The sequence below is a fragment of the Salvelinus alpinus genome, chromosome 10 (assembly GCF_045679555.1).
Source record: "Salvelinus alpinus chromosome 10, SLU_Salpinus.1, whole genome shotgun sequence".
In the NCBI taxonomy this organism is placed as follows: domain Eukaryota; kingdom Metazoa; phylum Chordata; class Actinopteri; order Salmoniformes; family Salmonidae; genus Salvelinus; species Salvelinus alpinus.
Window position 1 is genome coordinate 51,270,620 of NC_092095.1, and position 18,456 is coordinate 51,289,075.

The following is an 18,456-nucleotide window of genomic DNA, read 5'->3' on the forward strand; positions in this document are numbered from 1 at the left end:
TATATACACTGTATATATACATGTAGGTGTATTTGTATGTATATGTCTGTGTATATGTATGTGTATATATATATGTGGGTATGTGTATATATGTATAATATAAAAATATATATACTTATCCCAAAAATATATGGGGATTGGAAATGATGCAGACAATTACATTGATGGAAGCTACAATCTATCTGCAATATTACAGCTGATTTACCCCCTAAAAAAGATATATATAATTATAATCTACTCATTTCAAATGTAAATAACTTCACTCACTCTGATGATGAGTCGTATGACGGTGATTCCGGATGTGGCCATGACCTTGGCCGAGTTAGAGACCAGGGTTAGGAGAGTGGGCATGATGGACTCAGCACAATGATCAAACTTGTTCCCCAGGATGTAGGACAGGTGGCTGCAGGATAGAGGGACCATATGGACACAGAGTTATTATGAATACTATCTGATTTTGTACTGATGGGGCTGTACAATAAAGTGTGTGGGGGGGGGGGGAAACATTCTTTGTCATTTCAGTTTGTATAACGTAGTAACAGTATGGCTTCGGTAACGTTAAATAAAGCGCGTTCGATTTGAATTGAAACCGTGAGTAAGAGGATAGGACCAGAGGTCTCCTTACCCCAGAGTGATACAGGCCTCTCTGACCACCTGAGAGCGCAGGTCTTTAGAGGACATCTTGAAGGCTGCCTCCGTGAGACGCAGCTGCTGGGAGAAACCGTCAAAGTCCACCGCTCCCGCCAGGAGCAGAGAACGCATCTTCTTCAACTAGAGAAGAAGAAGACCATCAATCAACGTCACACTTCCAATCAAATGGTAGACGTGGCCGCTTAATAGAAACAGCCACTTAATGGTCAGTGGCTACAATCCAAAATCCACACTCAGAATGCATGGCCAATACATTGCGTCAAGTGGTACGCTAGCGTGGATACTGGAAGGTAGCCAGTGTGATGAAGTCATCAGGAGGTTACCGCAGTGACTCTGTGCTCCCAGTCTCGTTTGTCGTCGGCCAGCACCTCTCTGATCTTGGTCATGGCGTCCTCCATTTCCCTGTTAGAGAAAAGCTGAGAGGAGGAGGAGAGAAGAAGAACCACTTAAGAGGAAGCACATTCCTAAAGGGTTTAATATACGACTTGTAACATAGGGCCTGTGTCACGTGCCCAAGCGAGGATAGCGCGGAATGAGTTTTGATTTTGTTATGAGAGCGAACACGTACTTGCATAGCGGGAACTTCCTCGAAGGCACGGATAAAGTCCTCCTCATCCACAGCCCCTGCAGCAGCCGCACTAGGACCATCTCTCCCTGATATAAGCAGAGGAGCACAAGGTCGAATTGTTAACTTTACCAGCTATTCTAGTGGGCTATTATTCAGACAAATATGAATCTTGGATTGGCTGCAGCCTTATGGGGTTCACGCGGGGCATATCCCGCTCAATTCTCATTATCCCATGTTTCTATCAATCTGTATTCCGTTTCTCTCTGTGTTCTGGTTCCATTACATCATCACATAATCCTCACCATCTGCACTGCCCCAAGGGTACAGATAGACACGAGACAGCTCCACAGTGACTGGGTTATAGAGACACTATCTCTGTTATAGACACTAGACAGTTCCAGTGACTGGGTTATAGAGACACTATCTCTGTTATAGGCACTAGACAGCTCCACAGTGACTGGGTTATAGAGACACTATCTCTGTTATAGGCACTAGACAGTTCCAGTGACTGGGTTATAGAGACACTATCTCTGTTATAGGCACTAGACAGCTCCACAGTGACTGGGTTATAGAGACACTATCTCTGTTATAGGCACTAGACAGCTCCACAGTGACTGGGTTATAGAGACACTATCTCTGTTATAGGCACTAGACAGTTCCAGTGACTGGGTTATAGAGACACTATCTCTGTTATAGGCACTAGACAGCTCCACAGTGACTGGGTTATAGAGACACTATCTCTGTTATAGGCACTAGACAGCTCCACAGTGACTGGGTTATAGAGACACTATCTCTGTTATAGGCACTAGACAGCTCCACAGTGACTTATCTTCCATACAAATCCTGGACAGAGGTCATTGTTCAGGGCTCTGCGCTGACCTTTTTTACAAGGAGCACGTGTGCGCCTAAGATGAAAAATGTAGGTGCACACAAAGAAATGTAGGAGCACAATGAAAAGTACTTGAGATATTAAAGCTAGATTCGTTCATTTTTCTAGGTGCACTGGTGCTCCTAAATTAAAATTCCATGTGAATATGTGAGTAAACTGCTGAGCCCTGTTATTACCCATTGCCAAATAAAGGCTTTTCTAGATAATCCGGTCATCATAATGTCTAAAAGGCATAAGAATTGCACGCACACAGACAGACGCACACAGAAACACACAAGGATTCTTGAGGAAGCAAATGAACGGAATACTGTGGTAGGAGAAAGAACAAATCACAATTTGACAATGTTAAAAATACACATGGCTCGTCATTCCATCACTAACACACTCTCTGCTGGTGCGAACAGGAAGGGGCGTCTCACCTGTTGATTTGGTGCTGGAAGCAGAGCTGGGCCTACGGAACGACCCCATGCTCACTGTCTTCTTCCCTGACGACGGGCCCTTAGAAGAGGAGGACCGCCCCCCGTCCACCGAATCATCATCTTCAAAGTTCTTATCTGGGAGGGAAGGCAAAACAGAGAATTCAAGTTATTTCCACTCTGGCACAATTTGAATGCTGACTGTACGAAACAAACAAAGAATGTTTTATATCAGCGCCATGTGCTCAATCCCACCCCCTCCTACAACAATAACGCATTTCAGCGGCAGCCTGCATGACCTTTTGGCATGACCTTTACACAAACACACACACACACTGGGGGGAGGGGTCATCAGAGTACATTCTGTAGACAATTGTCTAGGTCTGATTCCGGTAACCGGTGGTTGCGCCCCCTTGCTGTGGAAGTGAAGTGACTACCCCCCCCCCTCCCCCTCCCCCCAACGGTGGTGAACTGAACATGTCAGTCCCGGTCGGTCGGCCCGGAGGGAGCAGTGTAATCTGCCAGAGCAGCGATCGATGAAACACAACCCCGTGCATTATTCAGAGGTCCACACAACGCACACCAACGCATCCCGTCAGTTATGTGTCGTCTACCTCACATTGTTCCTCTCCCCATTGCAATATTAAAATGAGGTACACTGTCCATATCACAACGAGGAGAACGCCTAATAAACCAGCCTCGTATAAAACCCCGCTCTGAGCATACCGCTGTCATCAATACCAGTTGTGATAAGGGTAGCTCATACAATCCAGACATTGTTACTGATAGCCTTCAGAATGTCTGAGACATCAGACTTCATTGTGCGTACTTTGTACCCAGCTGTCCTCTCCTGTCTGTTACTCTTCAACTGTCTGTCCCCAATCTCTCAATCTTCATCTTAGTGACAGGTGACTCCCTCCCACACTCTTGACCTGACCCACATTCCTCCACGGCGCTCATTAATATTAATACAATGGGTCTCTCCTCTACCTCCACCCCCCACCACGTGTCAAGAAGAAAGAGAAGCAGAGCTTACAGGCACAGATCTTCCTGCAGACGAGTTTCCTCAGCATGTCGACAGACAGTCCAGTCCAGACCCCCTCCTCATAGTCTCCCGTCTCCACAGGTTTCCCAGCTAGCTCCCTCGCTGCAGGCAGCTAGCAGTGACAGCTACACTCTCACCTCTCTGGTGCGTGAGCACCCGTGGCTCAGGTTTTGGCTGCCCTCCTGCTGCACAGTTCACACTCTCTCCCACTAACACACAAGCGCTTGCTGTGCTGTGATTCTAGGTGTCCCCCCCTACTGAGCAGTGAGCCAGCCCGTAGAGCAGTGATGACAGAGAAAGCAGATGGGCAGCTCCACCTCCCACGGGGAGGGGGAGAGGAGGCAAGGACACACCCTCTCTATCACGATGATATGACACCCAGCCTGGGAGTGGGAGGAGCCAGACAGAAACTGATGAGCCATGAATTCAATCTTAACAGGTCAGTGAGCCTAGCGCCATCACTGGAGAGTGATGAGAGAGACATGAGGGAATATCACACTCCATCTACAGGTGGCTATTCTCTGTCCTTCAAGATCATTTTCCTTAACAGATGTGCAATTTGTCAGCAGACAGCTGAGCAAAATGGAGGGAAATCCATGGCTGAAGGATGGGCTGAATGCAAATGCTAGAGTATAGTTTAGGTTCAGGATTTGCATTGTAAATAAAGACTGCGTTTTTTTCTGGATAAAAAAAAAAGGACCTTAGTTGGTGGGTGTGGCCATGGGAGTGGCCATGGGAGTGGCCAATGGTTCGGTCACAGTCCAACAGCCTCAGAAGCTGTTTTAAAGCAAATTGACATTTTTTTGCCATGGCTTATGCTATCTGAGTGACTCAAACGTTATAACAAAATCAATGGGGGCACATGCCATGACAAAAAAAGACTCCTGAATGCATCTTTTTGAGATTTTTATATTTTCCTTGACTGTCTAGCTTTTATTTTGGTGATTGTTAGTTTTTATTCCTTTAACTTTACACTGAAAACGTTTTTAAATCCGAAGAAATCCGCCCAATACTTTTCTATGCAGATAAACCCTGGACTCTGTGTGAGCAATGGCAGTACAACTGGTCTGAATGCAAAACACCCTGTCTCGTTAAAGCTACGAAGAACATAGACAACAATTTTAGACACATGTATAATGCAGCAATGTCACGCAAACCAGACGTTCCCTAATTCCTCCACTAGATGGCAGTGCCCCCTGATAAACGCACCAGTTGTTGTCTGAGAAGAGAGCAACAAAAGCTTCAACCTGAAAGTGATACTGTGGAATTCAACCTACAGTACTTCTGAGGAAAAGGCTCCATTATTCTCCACAGTACCTGAGGACACCGACTATCAACACACAGCTAGCTCTTCCTCTTCACCATCCGATACCTTGAACACAAACCAGCCATTCTCTCACAGAGAAACTTTCTCACCGGGGAACGAGCTACTCAAGTACCGGACAACACAGGAGCAGCACAATTCAACAGTCCCATTCGTTTCAAACATGAACGCAATTTCTGCAAGAAAATCCATACATTTCAGTAGTCATTTCTCACAATCATCGAGACAAATAGGAGTGAAACGAAGCCAGCATCAAAACAATCCATCCGGTGTGGCCTGAATGAATGAATGTTGAATAGGCCTACATGTGCACATAACCAATCCCATACATACGGGCACTCTCTTCACTCTGGTTAGATCTCCATTATTATGAAAGAAAAGCAATGTAAATTCAAATTTTCATTTTTAAAAAAAATTATAAAGTTAGAGTGGAAGAGGTGAACAAATTGTTGCTGGCCATTAATAATGAGAAACCACTTGGTATTGACAATTTAGATGGAAAACTACTGAGGATGGTAGCGGGAATATGTTGCAGCTCCTATTTCTCATAACTTCAATCTGAGCTTGGGAGAAGAAAAAAATCCTCAGACCCGGAGGGAAGCTAAAGTCATTCTTCTTCCCAAGAATGGTAAACCACTCTTTCCTGGTTCTAACAGCAAACCAATTTCATTATTGACCATAATCTGTTAGCGGTTAAAACGTATGTGTTATGGCTTTATACTCTCTGCTTTTGATCAAGGATATGGCAATCTAATAGAACACAGAGGGTTTTTTGAATGGAAGCCTCTCTAATCTAATACATGTAAACTGTGGAATTCTGCAAGGGAGCTGTCTTGGCCTGTTACTGTTTTCTATTTTTACTAATGATTTACCACTAGCCTTAAACAAGCTAGTGAAATCACTGCAACTCTAAACAAAGAGTTGAAGTTAGTTTCAGAATGGGTGGCCAACAATAAACTAGTTCTGAATATATCTAAGAGCATAGTATTTCAGTACAAATCATTCCTTAAGCTCTAGATCAGGGGTCTCCACACCTTTTCTAACATGAGAGCCACTCGAAAAATATGAAACGTCACGAGCTACAAAAACGTTTTCCTCTCCCCTGCAACTCTTCCCCGTTCCTTACTCTACAAGAGAAAGTAGCGGACTGCTTTCTGACAATATACCTGGTAAAATAATGGTTAATAAACCACTCTAAAGGGGGGCTCTATAAAAATGGGATTTTCATTTGTGTTCTTCCTGGTTTTAGAATTATTATTTTTTTTCACTCTCAAAAATACAAGTGTTCATAGAGAAACAATGGAATTGGATGTTCTGAGTCAATGTCATTGGTTTAATCACATCAGAAGGCAAAAAAATGTAGGTCGGGAAGAAAACAAACAAATATTTCCCCTTTAATTGCACATCTAGCGAGTGACATGTGCCGGTCTAGTGATGGTTCTGCACTGCTGCTTTTCATTTCATGTAAAAGTTTGAAAATAACAAATAATAGATACAAATGATATACTTCCTCGTGATATACTTCTGGCAGGTAAGCCTACTTTGCATATAACATTTAATTGAGATGGTTTTGGGGAAATCCATTTCTGTCAACCCACAAGACTGTCATCACACCAACTGGCTACACACGGAGTGATAGACAAATGCACCACACAGAGAAATGGGCAATATTGCTGGACCTTAATTGGCCGATATTGTGTTAAGTTTCAATTTTTAAGCCAATAGCGGCTAACCAGGGGTGGGATAAATGTCAATGTTGCGTTGATTAGATAGTAGCTGGGAGCTTGCGCTGTCTGATACTTGCGAGATTTGTTAAATGACAGGTTGCAGTGGAACACATGGAAATTACATGTACTTTCAGAATTGTTTGGCAAGCTACTCATCGGTGGCCTGGAGATCATCCTGTCAGAGACCCCTGCTGTAGACCTAAGCTGGATCTGGTTATGAAAAATGTGGCTATAGAACAAGTTGAGGAAATCTAACTTCTTGGTGACACCTTAGACTGTAAACTGTCAGGACTAGGTTACAACAAATGATCAAACAAGTCCTTCAGGCTCGATTCGATGGTATCTTGACTTCTGCCCGGTAATATGGGCAGGTGCTGCAAAGAAAGACATGATAAAGCTACAGCTGGCACCAGAACAAAGCAGCACGTCTTGTCCCACAATGTTCCACGAGCGCTAATGTCAACAGCATGTTGACCGTTCCTGGCTCAAAGTAGAGAAGAACATTTTCTGCATCACTTAACGTTTTTGCAACTCCAAACTGTCTAATCAATCAACTAACACACAGCTCTGACAGACATTCATACTCCACAAGGCAAGCGACTAAAAGTATCTTCTTAGTCCCTAAAGCCCAAAACAAATTCAAGGCAAAGCACCCTAACATATAGGAGCCATGACACTGTAGCATGGAACTCCATGCCATCTCAAATCACTGAAGCAAGCAGAAAAAGTCGCTTTTTTATAACAAATAAAACAGCAGTCCACAGCGCCTCTGACCTAAATAGCTGTAGCATCTCCCTCGCAAGCACTTTTGGTGTTTGGATTAAAGTTAAAGCTAGGATGTGCCCTTAGTGTCAAGATAAGAGTGCACGCTCAGAGAAAGCATTTGTAAGCAAGGCCTCGGTAGAGTAAGAATGTACTGCTCCAAACGACATGATAGTCTGGTCAGCTTACTGATGTTAGTCAGTAGAGCAAAGTTTTATGAAAGTGTATTATTATTTTGGGTGTGGCTGGTGGATGCTACTGGTTGTGAGTGTGGCGCCGAAATGAAAATGGACATGCAAAACAAGTTTATGAGAACAGGAGGAAACTCCATAAAAGAACCGGAGGAAACTCCCAAAATCAGGGGACTTTGTTAATTTGACGAATAAGTCCAAAGGCCACGCACTAAACCTTAGCTAAGCCTTTACGGGCGGTAGACGAACAGGGCAAATGTTTGGTTTAGTTCATTTCGATGCACTAGACAAGGCGAATGAGGTAGATGAAGCACGTCTGATGGCAATGACACCTCTGTTCAATTTATTGAACAGAGTGAAGGGATGGAGCTCTTAAAAAGTCCACATATGTAGCTAATTTCAAGGATTCAATTGAAAGTTTAGCTGGAGAAAATTCCAACACGGTTGCTGAGGCGAAGGATTCAATTGAAGCCTTTAACGGGGAGGAAACTCCATCTGTAGCTCATTTAAGAGCTGAACGGCACAGTTGCTGAGGTAAAAACTGTGGTTGAAGCCTTAGCTGGAGGAATTGTAGCGCTTCCATTGCAATTGCATTCAGTAGAATCTATGAATCACGTTATTGTTATGAATAGCATTGCCTTCAAAACGGGAGAACCAAGGACACGGGTGGTTCCTACTGTTGTGAGATTGTCGCTAGTGTTTGCAGAACAACTGGTTCTGAGAGATGAGGATCAGGACCTGCAATTGTAACAGTAAGAAACTGTAACAAAATGAATGAATGTAGCGTAGCCCTTATTATTGCATGCATTGCTAAGGCCTAACAATATGAAAGTGTGTATTCTTAATATAAATGTATGTACTTCATGTTTATTAATGCTATGTATTGTAATGTTTTAATGTATTTGAATTGATTTAGTTCTGTACCCGTCTATTATTGTTATGTAATATGTTGTTTCATGTAGTTCTCTAGTTCAGTGTAATTGTCTATTAATGTTATGTAATATGTCATGTTTTACGTTTTGTGTGGTCCCCAGGAAGAGTAGCTGCAGGTTTGCCTGTAGCTAATTGGGGAGCCTAATAAAAAGCACTAGCTAGCTGTAACTCTACCCTACAGACAGAAGGCACCTCTGCCAGTCATTCAGTGCCCCCAATTCATAATTTGTGTGTCACAAGTGCACTGGGCAGAGGGCTATTCACAGACCACAGTGGGCACCTTAATTGACTGGCTACTGGCAACAAGGAAGTGATGAGGAAGGAGACAGAAGTAACATTCAGTCCTCCTCTCTTTCTTCTGACCAAGACACGTGTCCAAGTTCTCCAAAGGGGAGGAATATGAGCTAAATGAACCAGGCCTAATTTTCCTTGTATCTAACATCATCTTAGTATAATGTTTCAACAATGTCAAACACAGTAACATAAATAGCCCAAACCATTTCCTTTAGAAGAAATGAAAGAAAGAGAAACATCCTGTATGAAATCTCCTGCGGTTCTCACCAACATCACTTCCTTTCATTTACCTACGGAGGCCACCGGTAAACACAATACGCATAGTCATAACATAGGCTAATAATCCCAAGGCAAACACGACTACAGCTAATCTACCCACGCAGTAGCTATAAAAGGCCTTTGTAGAGAGAAAAGAGATCCATACCTTCTCCTGTGGTCATAGCAGGGTTGTTGATTCCACACACTAAACAGAGCTAAGTAGCAGTGAGCAACAAGGACAAACACTGCCGTCTGTCTCTGCTCTATTGTGTCTACCTACCGTACTCCAGGCTACTCCTTCCCCTCCCCTTTAGCTAGGTCTTGTGACCGCACGGACGACAAAACGATACCACTCTCTTCTCCAAAATAAGAGCCTGCAGCAGAGTCCCTTGTGTTGCTACCTCTTCCTAGGCTCGGTCTCTCCCTGTCCCTTCGCCAGCCCAGATTCAAATCCAGTATTAATTAGTGCACGCCATAAAAAGAAATGAAAATGAGTGTTTCTCATTGGACAAATTCAGATGTAATACCTCCCCGTTTTCAATCGGGTTGGTACCAAATGAATAGGACACAGGATTCCTGGGCAGAGAGAGAGGTTCTTTCCACTTGCCTGGACAGTTGACATTCATGAGCTGTCAGCTGCACAGGAGAGGCAGCCCTTTGAAGTATCTGGTGTGGTAAAGAGGCAAGGCCAAGGCATTGCCTTTATGCCTGGTTAACCTTCGAGCCGCACAGAGGGAGAAAAAACTGTGTTGACAGCAAAGGGTTTTCCCCTTTCTTTGGCCCACTAGGTGACTAGAAAACGCCAATGAGATGTCGGTCGATGACGTCAATGAGGCATTACCATAAAAGAACCAGCATGACACCTTGCTTTGGCCAATTTGATCAGGTTTGATATGAAGTCGTTCAGCCTGCTAAATGAAAGCAGAGATTACAGAAGCTCTAGTCTAATCTCTACAGGGTGAACTCTGGTGATGAAAGTGAAGCCTTGTGACGACAGCAATTAGACCCTTTATGTCCCAGACTTAACAGGCCTGAGGAGGCGAAAATGATACGGCCGAAGCAACAAAGAGACACAGCTCCGATATCAGTCGGTCCTGCCACAATACTGCTGCTTCAGGGCAAGGCCCTACCCTGTGCGCAGAATACCAGGAACATGTCCAATAGAGAGCAGCTGAAAGGAGAATCTGACCCGCTGCCTGCAACACTGCATTTCTGCAGAGAGACGGCTCAATGCATACTAACTGTTCTCTTCTGAAAGAGCCTGCACACGGAACTGGTTTCTCTGTTGTTGGTTTTCTGTCCAGCTCTGAGTGATCTGAGCCCAGGTTCTGTATCCACAAAGCGTCTCAGAGTAGGAGTGCTGATCTAGGATCAGGTCCCCACCTGTACATACATCTCATCTTAATTTGACCAGTTTCTCACAGCAGGAAAATAATCCCGCAGCAACAGGAAATGTGAATTACTATGTGCATTATCATTAATAGACATGTTTGTAGGGGTTGATGACCAACTTTAGAAGCCTTTTTAAACCTCAAATACACGACAAGTTGCATTTCATGCTGGGCAGGACAGTTCTCTGCAACATCAGTGATCAAATGAAGATAGCAGCTGTGTATAATTTGATGCACTGTGATCTAAAAGCCAAAACTGATCCTAGATCAGCAATCATACTCTGAGATGCTTTATTGATACGGGCCCAGATTGGATAGGAGATCCCCATCAACTCCATAAGCATAGTCATAATCCCAGACCAGAACGTTTCAATATAACAAAGCTCAATGGAAAGGGATGAATGTTTCAATGTGTTGTTGGACAGAGAGAAAGTACAACAGTGGGAGCAAAGGAAGTACTGTGCTTACCTGAGACAGGGGACAGGATCATGTTCCCCGATCTTTGAACTTCATCAAATTTACTGAAAATGACATTCAACCTGGAAAGACAAAAGACAGTATATTGTTTTAAAGGCATCATCATACATTTATGACGAGGCTCAAGCCTAAAAGCAGACAGTCAGGCTCCCTAGTGATACCAGAGAACTGGGTCATGGGGATTGCACTCCCAACAGAAAGCCTTGGTATCAGAAACACAACAGAGGATGATGGTACCGTGACTGTGGTAGTCCCTTTTTCCCCAGGTCCATCCGCACCCTCTCCCCGACGTGTCTGTAGATTTCAACAAGACAGTTCATGGCCCCGTCTCGCACCTGTGTGTCAGGAAATAAAACAGGAGACATTTCACACGGCTTCACTCATCTGTCTGCCCACTAACCGCTTGACTCTGCGAACATAATCATTTGTCTGTATTGAACATAAAATGAGATGTAAAAAAGACAGAAATCCTCTCTTGTTGACTGTAATAGTCAATATAGTTGCGCATATGAAACGGACAATGATAAAAGATGGCTGGCACTATATCAGTACAGGAAGAGAGGTCGATGGACACAGCTTCCTGTTCCCGACAGGAAGTGGGAAATGCTGTTGAAGTGCGTGATGACCGGAGATAGAGCAAAGCCTTTTGAAAAAGTCTACAAAACAGGCTAATTGCAAGGAATAAACAGACAAGAGATATCAGGAAAATACTGAAGTCTGATAAGTTCACATGGAATCTGTAACACTGTTGGTCAACCACCAGAGAGTTCTAAAACACCAATAATGCTGTTGTCAAAGCTAAAATCCAGTTTAACACCACAATGTATACAAAACAAAAATATAAACGCAACATGTACAGTGTTGGTCCCATGTTTCATGAGCTGAAATAAAATATCGCTGAATTTTTCCAAATGCACAAAAAGCATATTTCTCTCAAATTGTGTGCACAAATTGGTTTACATCCCTGTTAATAAAAAGACACGCTAAAATGTGCACTTTTGTCACACAACACAATGCAACAGATGCCTCAAGTTTTTAGGGAGGCGTGCAATTGGCATGCTGACTGCAGGAATGTCCACCAGAGCTGTTGCCAGAGAATTAAAATGTTAATTTCTCTACCATAAGCCACCTCAAACATCATTTTAGAGAATTTGGGAGTACGTCCAACCGGCCTCACAACCGCAGACCACGTGTAACCACGCCAGCCCAGGAACTCCATATCCGGCTTCTTCACCTGCGGGATCGTCTGAGGAGTATTTCTCTCAGTAATAAAGTCCTTTTGTGGGGAAAAACTCATTCTGATTGGCTGGGCCTGGCTCCCAAGTGGGTGAGCCTACTGCCTCCCAGGCTCACCCATGGCTGAACCCCTGCCCAGTCATGTGAAATCCATAGATGAGGGCCTAATTCATTTATTTCAATAGATTGATTTCCTTATATGAACTGTAACTCAGTAAAATCGTTAAAAGTGTTCTGTTTATATTTATATTTTTGTTCAGTATAATTTAATAGTCTAAAATAATGTAACTATACCTGGCTTGTAGGGTCTCCTAAAAGATTACATATGTGGGGGACAATTTTGCTGAGGGTCAAGCCTTGAGCTCCATATCTGTAAGGAGAAGAATTTTTTCAATTTTTTTAAAGCACACAAAGAATGTGTAAGACAAAACAGATGAAATAGTAAGTTTAAACCATTCCTGGCTATTATGAACTTACACATTTAACGTGGCGATAAGGCAAATGCAGACACTCTCCCTGGTCCTGTTGTTCTTGTGTTTGAATCCTCCTAACATTCGGTCCCATACATACTGCAAATAAATACAAATAAAAACATTTATTGTAATCCGTTTTTTAAATAATTAAACGTTTATTTTCTATACTAACACGTAGGTGAGTCTACAGTGCGTGCTGACATGACCTGTGGGTTAGCAGCTTGGTCCATGATCTTTAGTAGAAGAGCTTGGTCCTGGTCTCTGACTTGGTCCTTTGAGTCGCCTAGTCGATCTATCAAACTCGGCAAAACTAACGGGAGGAAGAAGGCAAGGACAAAGACATGAATTATGTGACAACAACTCAAGGTGACAAGGACACAAGCATTTCGCTACACTTGCATTAACATCTGCTAACCATGTGTATGTGACCAATAAAATTTTATTTGATTTTGACTCAAGAAAACCATGAATCATAAAAATTTGTTGTAATGCATACAATTGCCAGGGATAGCTTACCAGTTCCAATCTGTGTCCTAAACCGTTCCTGTAATCTTGTTACTAAAGCTGAGAGTATGTCCATTCCCAACAAAGCCACCTAAGAATGAAGATCAAAATAAAAAATGTAAATACTAACATTTTTATCTAAATAACATAGGCTATTCAACAAAAGCATAAATGTTCGACATTTTGAGAAAGAATGCATAACATAAAAAAAGAATCCTTTGAAATACAAGATATGTTGCAAAGGATTGTGGGTAATGTGAAAAATCTTGCTTTTGTTCCCTTTATTAAATGTTTAAAAGCAAAGGAAGCCCTCAAACACAAATAATATATATTGTAACAACCTACTGATGCTGCTGTAGGACTACAGTAGAAAATAAAATATGAACCATGTCGGAAACCACTTTGAGATTTGATTAGGTCTTGGCTGGCACTAAGAAAGGTATCCTTCCTTGTCTTGGGGTGGTATGGGACACTCAATGAACGTGTAGTGAGAGTATCCCTGCTAACGCCATTATCAACACCTTCGCATCACCTTCGCTTCTTGCTTGGGCTATGGTGCAATTTTTGGAACCTCAGGGTTTTATATTTGTAGAAAGAGAACCATTTTGCAACAGTTTCCTGCTGTCTAATGTCCCCTAGTGGATAAGTTCACATTGCACATACAACATTATTGCCTGTTGTAAATAGCTGTAATTGACATTTTAAAAAAGGTGCTGAAAACTATTCAGAAGTGACAGAAGACAAAAACACACCATTTCAGAACAGGTTGTCCGTCAACAGCTGTGTAGAGCTGTGAGCCTGCTGCAGTGCCCCCTCCCTCTGAAAGTCCTGCAGTGTTTGACTAGGCCTGCCTTCCTTTCCTTCTTCATCAACAGCTTTCAACCTACTCCCATCTGATGCTGAAACAAAAACACAGCACTTCCAGCGCTGATAGTAAAAACTAACTGGTCTTTACTAGTAGGGCAATGACAGAAGTAAGCAAAAAGAGAAAAATCAACTAAACCCTGATCATTCTTCACGTAGGGGTTTAGCCCATTCATTGATTCTTAGCCATTCATATGTGGCATTCTCCTCCCCTCTACTTGTGGGGGCCAGCCCAGGTAGATAGACACCAGACAAACTGGGTCTCATCTGGGGTAGCCTAATGATAGTTTGTAAAATAAGCTCACCACTATCACCGTGGGAGTCCACGTCCCCATTACTGTACTGTTCTCTCGAAGTAATCACTCTGATTGGATGGGACACCGTTTCTAGAGCAGCACAGGGTGCAGCGTTCTGATTCGCTGCGAGAGAGGTAAGCTGTTTTCTATGCGTGTGCGTGCGCGTGTGTGTGTGTGGCAGCAGAGTTGTTGACATGGCTTCTCCCTTCATCACACACAGAGTTCAGAGGTCAGCTCCAGCCTGAAAGCACAGACAAATCAAAGCAGCGAACCCCTTGCTTGAGCTCAGTCGATAGATTGCTCAACATCAGAGCTTGACAAAAACAAGTTGCGTTACTGTTGATAGTGTCCTGCTCCGCCACCTCAATGTTTACATGGAAGAAGCAGTTCGAGACTCTGACCCCTGATAGTCTGGCTGGACATTTGTGGAGTTTGAATAGCTGGGCCGAACTGTCTGCTCTGCTGATAACATTAGGGTCCCATATTATACTATAGCCTTTCAGCAGTGCAGTGATTGTGTAGTTAGCTAGAGTTTACAGGACAAATGTCTCTAGGGGGATACCGTCTCTAGTGGATACAGATCAAACACAAAGGATTCCAGGTCACCAAACAGATAGACCGTCCCCTTGGTGAAGAATTAATTCCTTACCGCTCAGCCTTCATCTTGTGTTTGTGCCTGTGCTGAGGCTGAAGACCTAACAGTGAAAGAATGGGTGGGTGATGTAATGTTTTGGTTTGCTGGACATGTAGGCTAGCTAGGCTTAGGCTACATCTGATGAAACCCAATCACATCTTATCTAGGACTGACAAGGTGAGATCTACTCTGGTGGGATCTGGGGGTCAAGAAGACCTTCAAATTAGCAGAGTACTAGGATACACAAGGATCACAGACACCAAGTGGTTTAGAGTCCATCCACCTCATTCTGCACTGTTCTTTATGACAACCAGCTATTAAAAGCCCCATAGTACTGAGCGGCCATCAACGGTCATCAGGAACTAACCCACTGGTCAGCTCATCACTGACATGAAGGAAGCCTAGACATGAAGTAGGCCTATAAAGCAATTCACCTAATATTGTGCACAACAAGCCTTTGTGTGGAGTTTGAAGCCACTGGGCCTGTAGGTTATATTCTCCCCCCTGGTGACATCTCACACACCCTTGCTGAATTATGTCCCAGTGAATGACAGATTATTTCCTACACTTGTGTTACACCAGTCACTTTCAAGTTTTTGGCTGCCTGTGACAGTGCCATCCCATACCTTGAAATTGCTGGAGTTGACCCAGTTGGTAGCGACACCATCCACCATTCTGTCCAGCATGGTCTGGTCCTGCTCCAGGTCCTGGGACTTGTCCTTGTCCAGGATGGAGTCTATGATGTCCTGGCCCACCTGTAGTCTCCTACCCAGGTCCTTCTGCATAACCTGCTCCATACAGTATTCCATATTCCACTCCATAGTGTCTCACCAAAGGTATAACACCACAATATCACGAGACAAGGAAAAATATATAGGCCTAATCTGCTCACAGAGAAGATCTCAAGTGTAGTGTAGGCCTATATCCCAGATATATTACACACTTTCCTATATCCCAGAAAGTGTGTAATGTTAATCCCAAAAATATGCTGTGGAGATGAAATCACGGGGAAGTCAAGAATGCAGAGATAACAGAGTCCAGTCAGGAACTGTCCAGAGGTTTTAGGTCACTCGTGTTCCAGATCAAACTACAAATATGATCGGTTGTGGACAAGAGGACTGAGGATGAAGAAGAGGATTGCTGAAATGATTGTACTTCATTCTTCAGTAATTCTTCGCTTTCCTGTAGACCTAAAATCCAAAGGGGATACAGAATTATTATAACAAGTACTCCAAACAATAGACCTCATTGTAACACAAACTAAGCAACACAGTGTAATTACAGTCAGTGTAACAATGAGTAACTAGTTAATAACAATAGTATTTAGATGGACTACTGAACTGAGAATTACACACTAACGTTACACAGCAATAAAGCCCCATTTTTATTGAAGCATTGATACAGAATTTACTTAGCTAACGTTAGTTACCGAGCTAGTTAGCTAGCTACTTCACATGTTCTGAAAGTTGCTAGCTAGTGTTATTGGTTTAGCCATGCTAGCTGGCTAGCTTAGTAAATGAGATAGCTAGCTAGGTAGCTTTTGTGCTAAACAAAATGGATAACTAGCTAGCTAACTTGAAATATTACGAATTATTTGCTATACAGACACATAACTATCTAGCTAGTTAAAATAGTAGTGTTAAATAGTTAGCTAGCTTACATTTGATTAAATGCAGCTAAAGTTATAAATCAACGCTGAATCAAGGAGCGCAAACATAGCCAACGTTAGCCAGCTAGATGAAGCTAACTAGCTAGCCACTAGCTAGCATGTCCTCACTGTCTCTGGCTCCTCCAGCTAGCCAGCTAGCTAGCTTCCGTAGGCTAACTGTCTCTAGGAGCTACCAGCAAACACTGAAATTATGCTAACAAATATCAGCGGTCAATTCATTTAGACTACAATTAAGCAATTCCTGTCACTAATATATCAAGGGATTATTAACTAGCTAGTTAGCCAACTACCAGTAATCTGCATCCAGCCGCTCGTCTCAGTTCAGATTCGTTCTGAAAAAATCAAGAGCCAGGACACTGGACTTCCAGCAGTAACGTTAGTATTATAGCTAGTAGCAGACGATGAACCCGCATCTACTGTATGCGTGGAGCCAAGTACAGTACTCACAGCAAACGGTATGTAGCTTGCTAGCTAGCTCGATCCAATGTGTGATGATATTATCTAGCTAGCAACAGTTAATAAAAAAAAATTATGCTAGCTACATTAGCTATTAGGTTACATTGTTTACAGTAATAATTTCAAATGAATGTCATACATTTGTAGCTTGTTTGCACGCCAACAGTGCCCTCTGCTGTCTATTACTGAAAGCTCACTCTCACGTTCAAATATTTTATTGCAAAACAGTAACACTGACAATTAAGAGTTTGTACAGTGTGTTGTGTTGTATCTCAAATAGTTTCACAGTCTTATTTTATAATTAAACACTGTGTAAATAACCCTATTTGAATTTTAAAACAGCACAGGTGTCAAACGCAGGCTATTATGGGATGACCTGATCTTAGAACTTGGTCCTCCTTTTTAAAATAATGTGACTATGACCTGTTTGTCAGTAGAACCTCTAAATAATAAACTCAGCAAAAAGAAACATCCTCTCACTGTCAACTGCGTTTATTTTCAGCAAACTTAACATGTGTAAATATTTGTATGAAGATAACAAGATTCAACAACTGAGACATGAACTGAACAAGTTCCACAGAAATTGAATAATGTCTCCCTTAACAAAGGGGGGTCAAAATCAAAAGTAACAGTCAGTATCTGATGTGGCCACCAGCTGCATTAAGTACTGCAGTGCATCTCTTCTTCATGGACTGCACCAGATTTGCCAGTTCTTGCTGTGAGATGTTACCCCACTCTTCCACCAAGGCACCTGCAAGTTCCCGGACATTTCTGGGGGGAATGGCCCTAGCCCTCGCACTCCGATCCAACAGGTCCCAGACGTGCTCAATGGGATTGAGATCCAGGCTCTTCGCTGGCCATGGCAGAACACTGACATTCCTGTCTTGCAGGAAATCACGCACAGAACAAGTAGTATGGCTGGTGGCATTGTCATGCTGGAGGGTCATGTCAGGATGAGCCTGCAGGAAGGGCACCACATGAGGGAGTAGGATGTCTTTCCTGTAACGCACAGCATTAAGATTGCCTGCAATGACAACAAGCTCAGTCCGATTAAGCTGTGACACATCGCCCCCGACCATGACGGACCCTCCACCTCCAAATCGATCCCACTCCAGAGTACAGGCCTCGGTGTAACGCTCATTCCTTCAACGATAAACGCGAATCCGACCATCACCCCTGGTGAGACAAAACCGCAACTTGTCAGTGAAGAGCACTTTTTACCAGTCCTGTCTGGTCCAGCGACGGTGGGTTTGTGCCCATAGGTGACGTCGCCGGTGATGTCTGGTGAGGACCTGCCTTACAACAGGCCTACAAGCCCTCAGTCCAGCCTCTCAGCCTATTGCGGACGGTCTGATTACTGATGGAGGGATTGTGTGTTCCTGGTGTAACTGGGCAGTT

The 18,456-nt window shown here is 43.2% G+C and overlaps 1 protein-coding gene and 1 non-coding gene across 17 annotated transcripts in view; one reads left to right on the forward strand and one right to left on the reverse strand.

Moving 5' to 3' along the window:
- LOC139532171 (CLIP-associating protein 1-B-like) overlaps window positions 1-17,197 on the reverse strand; it is a 39,655-nt gene extending 22,458 nt beyond the window's left edge. For 14 of the 16 annotated variants that reach the window (XM_071329418.1, XM_071329410.1, XM_071329417.1 and 11 more), the window contains exons 1-13: window positions 16,893-17,028; window positions 15,560-16,123; window positions 13,152-13,230; window positions 12,842-12,945; window positions 12,640-12,731; window positions 12,457-12,532; window positions 11,164-11,261; window positions 10,918-10,988; window positions 2,528-2,662; window positions 1,220-1,305; window positions 975-1,067; window positions 626-771; window positions 268-403 (exon numbers count right to left, since the gene is read on the reverse strand). In XM_071329418.1, coding sequence (XP_071185519.1) covers window positions 268-403; window positions 626-771; window positions 975-1,067; window positions 1,220-1,305; window positions 2,528-2,662; window positions 10,918-10,988; window positions 11,164-11,261; window positions 12,457-12,532; window positions 12,640-12,731; window positions 12,842-12,945; window positions 13,152-13,230; window positions 15,560-15,754 — 1,311 coding nt within the window. In that variant the 5' untranslated portion in view covers window positions 15,755-16,123; window positions 16,893-17,028. Of the gene's footprint in view, window positions 1-267; window positions 404-625; window positions 772-974; window positions 1,068-1,219; window positions 1,306-2,527; window positions 2,663-10,917; window positions 10,989-11,163; window positions 11,262-12,456; window positions 12,533-12,639; window positions 12,732-12,841; window positions 12,946-13,151; window positions 13,231-15,559; window positions 16,124-16,593; window positions 16,856-16,892; window positions 17,029-17,049 lie in introns of those variants that run through there. The other 2 variants (XM_071329402.1, XM_071329404.1) reach the window with 2 other exon arrangements.
- LOC139533137 (U4atac minor spliceosomal RNA) lies at window positions 13,582-13,711 on the forward strand. The gene has a single exon (XR_011666722.1). It is a non-coding gene; the product is annotated as a U4atac minor spliceosomal RNA (small nuclear RNA).
- Window positions 17,198-18,456: the final 1,259 nt, after the last annotated feature.